Source organism: Cornus florida, unplaced genomic scaffold (assembly GCF_030987335.1).
Source record: "Cornus florida cultivar Cherokee Brave unplaced genomic scaffold, ASM3098733v1 CherokeeBrave_3.0.0_Hap2_Chr04, whole genome shotgun sequence".
NCBI classification, from domain to species: domain Eukaryota; kingdom Viridiplantae; phylum Streptophyta; class Magnoliopsida; order Cornales; family Cornaceae; genus Cornus; species Cornus florida.
In genome coordinates this window covers 85,178,254-85,184,082 of record NW_026775574.1, presented here as the reverse complement: position 1 = coordinate 85,184,082, position 5,829 = coordinate 85,178,254, and the positions used below count along the sequence as shown (strand labels likewise).

At 38.3% G+C, this 5,829-nt stretch overlaps 1 protein-coding gene across 1 annotated transcript; it reads left to right on the top strand.

Annotated features, from left to right (window-relative positions):
* Positions 1-1,660: 1,660 nt before the first annotated feature.
* On the top strand, positions 1,661-5,134 carry LOC132303755 (receptor-like protein kinase HSL1). The gene is made up of 2 exons (XM_059801154.1): positions 1,661-4,374; positions 4,477-5,134. Exons 1-2 carry the CDS (start codon positions 1,758-1,760, stop codon positions 4,929-4,931), a joined length of 3,072 nt encoding a protein of 1,023 aa, XP_059657137.1. The 5' UTR covers positions 1,661-1,757; the 3' UTR covers positions 4,932-5,134.
* Positions 5,135-5,829: the final 695 nt, after the last annotated feature.

Here is a 5,829-nt window from a genome sequence, read left to right as displayed (position 1 = left end):
ATGAAAAATCGTGAAGGGTAGTTGTGAATGTACTAAATAAAAATAGTAGAATCAATGTTTTAATTTTTACATATATTATTTTGGTTCAAATTATATATATTATTGCTATTAAAAATTGCCCCTACAGAAGGAAATTCTTGACTACGCCACTTTATATAATATAATTTGTGTGTGTATGTATATAATATATGGACATTTATATAATATAATTTGTGTGTGTATGTATATAATATTTGGACAAGTCAGACACAAGACTTACCCACTTGAATCAAGAAGTTTATCCACAAGTTTTTTATCCAATAAATAATCCAGCTTAATTATATGATTTTACATAAATTTCTTTTTCTTTTGGTAAATGGTAAATTTAATAACAATAGATCTTTTATTATTTTCAATTTATCAAATTATTACTTCATAAAAAATAAAAAATAAAAAAATATCTATCTTGAAAAACTTCATATCCCTTAATATATTTATATCTTACTTTTATAAGCGGACTACGCTCTACTTTTATATTCGAGTTTCATGCAATGTTGAAACAACCTATTCTTACTCTACTTCAAATTTGCATAATTATACTGATGAGTATTGATTTAAATGGTATGATCTCTCCTTCAAATGAGAGTTTAAATGTACTAGTTTTGCTAGAGGTAATATTGTGAATTTTTATTTATTACGAAGTACTTGCCTCTTTTGATAAATAAAATTGTAGAATTGTAGTTTTAGAACAACTAATTTGCTCTAACGCCTCTTATCTATATGCATTCTTCTTATAATTTATTATTACTTTGTTTGGTTAGAAAAAAATAGTGAAAAGAATTTTTTTTTTTTGGTGCGTGTCAACAATGGTGTTGTTGATAGGACTATAAATGAACCAAATCGAGCTTGAGTCTGTTCGGACTCAATTGGGTTGGGCTCGTTCATTTGTGAGCTCAGTTCGAATTTGGTTCAGAATCGTGATAAGCTCGAACTTAGCTCATTATTATATTGAAAAGCTTGAGTTCGACTTGTTTAACTACGAAAGTCGTTCGAATTCGATTGATTTAATGTCGTGTTCAAATTCGATTTGCTTAATTCATGAACTTAAGTGTGCTTAATCAAGTTTGAGCTTATATTCATGAAATACAATTCTATGTTTGTGAACTTGTTCATGAGCCTTATGTGAATTTTGAAATAAAGTATTTTCAAATTTTGAATTAAAAAAAAAAAAAAAGGAGAATTTTTATGAAAGGAGTTCTTTAATAAAAACTTAAACCAAATTATTCGTTAGACACACACGCACACTCGCGCGCACACACACAACTTTCGTGCTTAGCCAAACCGTTAAACGGAATTAATCGACAACTTTTCTTATAAAATTTTCGTTCTAAATACGCAGTAGAAAAACTTTTCCTCACTCCACTTCAACTTCCTATTTGTTTCACTTTTCAGTCAAAACCAAACAGAGCCGTGGAATGAGGTCAGATTATTTCCCTCCCAGCTCAAGCATCACGAGTGCTGGACCCACCTGAAAATTTTATTTTAGCCAATCCCGTGTAAAACCAAAACTCTCCGCAGGTTAAGATCACATCATGTGGCATTTACGTAATTAAATGCCCTCTGTGTCCACACTATAAAATTAAAATCTATCAGTAGGATGAAAACTCAGAGCTCACCAAGTTTGAAAAACAACCGTTAGTTTCTCCAATATTTCCCGGGTAAAATCCAAGAAAAATCCAAAACACACCACTCGGAGCAACACACTCAAACGTAGTCAAATGTTGAAAATACCCTCACCCTTCCTTTTCTTCTTCCTCCTCATCATACCCTTCCAGGTAAATTCACAATCTCCGGCCACAGAACGGGATGTCCTACTGAAACTCAAGCAACAGTGGGGCGATCCACCGTTGATCCAATCGTGGAATGACTCATCCTCGCCGTGCGATTGGCCGGAGATTCTGTGCACCAATGGCACCGTCACCGGAATTATTCTCCGGGAATATAATATCACCAAAGAAATCCCGGCGACGATATGCGACCTCAAAAACCTTACCGCGATCGACCTCGGCTTGAATTATATCCCCGGAGAGTTCCCAACCGTTCTATACAATTGCTCGAATCTCCAATACTTAGACCTCTCTCAGAACTACTTCGCCGGCACGATTCCGGCTGACATCGACCGGATTTCAACTCTCCGGTTCCTCGATATTGGCGCCAACAGCTTCTCCGGAAATATCCCGCCTGCTATCGGCCGGTTACCAGAGTTACAGAGGTTGTATTTCTACCAAAATGATTTCAACGGCACCGGCACTTTTCCGGTAGAAATCGGAAATTTGTCGAATCTTGAGTATCTAGGCATGGCGTATAACAACTTCGTGCCGTCGGCGATTCCACTGGAGTTCGGAAATTTAAAGAAGTTGAAGTATCTGTGGATGACGGAGACGAATTTGATCGGAGAAGTGCCGGAAAGTTTCTCTAATTTCTCAAGTCTCGAACACTTGGATCTCTCGTCGAACAATTTACACGGTGCGATTCCTCGGGGATTGTTCTCGTTGAAGAATTTGAGTTATGTATATCTATTCAAGAATCGATTATCAGGTGAAATTCCTTCATCGATTGAGTCGTTTAATTTGATCGAAATCGATATCGCGATGAACAATTTGACAGGTTCGATACCTGAGGGTTTTGGAAAATTACAAAACGTAACCATTTTGAATCTGTATTCGAATCAATTGTCTGGCGAAATTCCACCAAGCATTGCCCTAGTACCAAATCTCAAAATTTTTAGGGTTTTTACTAACAATTTGAGTGGAGTTTTGCCACCTGAATTAGGGCTTCACTCGAATCTCGAAGCTTTCGAGGTTTCAGATAACGAACTCACCGGGAAATTACCGGAGAATCTATGTGCCGGAGGGGCTCTGACCGGCGTGGTCGCTTTCTCCAACAATCTCACCGGAGAAATTCCAAAATTGCTTGCAAATTGCGATACTCTGCGCACGGTCCAGCTCTACAGCAACAACTTTTCCGGCGAGGTTCCTTCGGGTCTCTGGACTTCATTGAATTTATCCCAGATGATGCTGAGTGACAACTCATTTTCCGGTGAGCTTCCGAGCAAATTATCTGGGAACATGTCGAGGTTGGAGATCAGTAACAACAATTTTTCTGGTCAAATCCCAGTTGGGGTTTCTTCTTGGTTGAGATTGGTTGTTTTTAAAGCCAGCAACAATCAATTTTCTGGCGAAATTCCAGTGGAATTGACCGGCCTTCCTCAGCTCACCACTCTATTGCTCGATGGCAATCAACTGACCGGTGAATTTCCATCGGAGATTTTGTCATGGAAGTCACTAACCAATCTGAATCTTGCTAGGAACAAACTTCATGGCCAAATTCCAGCATTGATAGGATCATTGCCGGACATTCTTGAACTAGACTTGTCCTCCAACCAGTTTTCGGGTCCTATTCCACCTGAATTAGGCCATTTGAAGCTTACTTCTCTCAATTTATCCTCCAACCAACTCACTGGGCAAATCCCAAATGAGTTTGATAATATGGCCTATGAAAACAGTTTCTTGAACAACACCAATCTTTGTGCCAGAAACCCAATTTCAAACGTCCCCAGTTGTTTCACCAGAAGCAGTGAATCCAACAAGTTATCGAGGAGGAGTGTTACTATGATCGTAGTTTTCGTGGTACTGGTTTGCATAGTTACTGTTTTATTGATTTTGTTTGTAACAAGAGACTACAGGAGGAAGAAGAAGAGATGTGAAACCGCGACATGGAAGCTGACCTCATTTCAGAGGTTGGATTTCACAGAGGCAAACGTTCTGTCCAGTTTGACAGAAAATAATTTGGTTGGAAGTGGAGGGTCAGGGAAGGTGTATCGGATTGCTGTCAACGGTTTGGGTGATCATGTTGCAGTGAAGAGGATTTGGAACAGCAGAAAATTGGACCACCACCTGGAGAATGAATTTTTGGCTGAGGTTCAGATTTTGGGTAGCATTCGACATTCCAATATAGTGAAGCTGTTGTGCTGCATTGCAAGTGAGGATTCGAAGCTACTTGTCTACGAGTACATGGAGAATATGAGTCTTGATAGATGGCTTCATGGGAAGAAGAAGAGGGAATCATTAGTGAATGGTCCGGCTCAAAACGTTGTCTTGGGTTGGCCGAGGAGGTTGCAGATTGCCATTGGAGCTGCACAAGGCCTCTACTACATGCACCATGATTGCTCTCCACCCATCATTCATCGCGACGTGAAGTCTAGCAACATATTGCTGGATTCCGAGTTCAATGCAAGAATTGCTGATTTCGGCCTAGCCAAGATTTTACTCAGCAGGCATGGTGAGCCTAACACAATGTCTGGTGTTGCTGGCTCATTTGGTTATATTGCCCCAGGTAAAAGCCCAACACTATAACACTCCTCTCTTCCTTTTTCACTTACTCTTGAATCAGAATTCGGTTAATGGGGTGCTAAACTATATTGTATCTTGATCACAGAGTATGCTTATACGACGAAAGTGAATGAGAAGATCGACGTTTACAGCTTTGGAGTTGTGCTTTTGGAATTGACAACGGGAAGAGAAGCAAATGACGGAGATGAGCACATAAGCCTTGCAGAATGGGCATGGCGACACCACGGAGAAGGGAACTCTGTTGCTGATGCATTGGATGAGGAGATCAAGGAACCATGTTACTTGGAAGAAATGTCAACAATGTTCAGACTAGGGCTCATATGCACGTCCACATTACCCTCCTCTAGGCCTTCCATGAAAGAGGTTTTGCAGATTCTTCGTCGGTGCAGTCCTCTGGAGGGCGACGGAGGGAAGAAGGCCGGGAAGGAGTACGACGTTGCCCCCCTCCTCGGCACTGCCAAGTATCTCGCCAGTTATAGGCGTAAAAGGGTATCAGATGGAGATGATGATGACGATGATAGTTTGGTCTCCAGTGTGTGACATTCTAGGTTGCTATATGATGATTAAAGTATTTGCTGTACTTCAAAGTTTTAGTTAGAAGAGTTTGCCCTTTTTTTCTTTTTTCTTTTTGCCAGAATCAGCATAGGAATATATATGAATTCCCTTCATTGGGCATATGTAAATTTTGTACTCTACTAGTTATAGCTCTTCTGCTAGAAAACAATCAAGCAAAAGTTCACTAACTTATCTAATCTCAAAAAAATAGCTTCAATTGTACCAACTAAGCTATTATCGGTTTTAAATCTTATTATTGTTCAAGCCCATTCCCTCGAATAATTTCAGACTCCTTCACTGGTCCAAAGCTACTAAAGAGGGGTGGTGAACTCTTTTCAACTCTCTTATATATATATATATATATATTGATTTTGATAAACTATGTAGTAAATTTTCACACGTCAGTGTGTGGTTGTCTTATGCATGTTATTGAAACTTAAGATAACTTCATAAATAAAAAATTAAAGATTGAAATGTTAGGCCTCGTTTGGATTGTAATTACGAAAACAATTTTCAAGAACAGTTTTCAAAGAATCAGAACAGAAAACAGTTTTCAATTTTTTTAGGTTTTCAACCTGTTTGGTTGGAAAAATTACAAAACAATTTTTGGAGAATAAAAATTCATAAAACTGCTTGGTAATATCTACTGAAAATAATTTTCTGAACTAAATTGATCTTAACCCAATAGAAGTTTTATGAGTTTTAGTTGTAAAATTGCTTGCACCTCGCTCTTTTATTTCCTTAATTTATGATGTTAACTATTAATACAATAAAGTTTTTTTTTTTCAAGTTTACTAATGCAATAATGATTAATACAGTTGTTTTCACCACTCTCACACACTCACTAATCACCACTCCTAACAGTTCACTGATCACTTCCCTT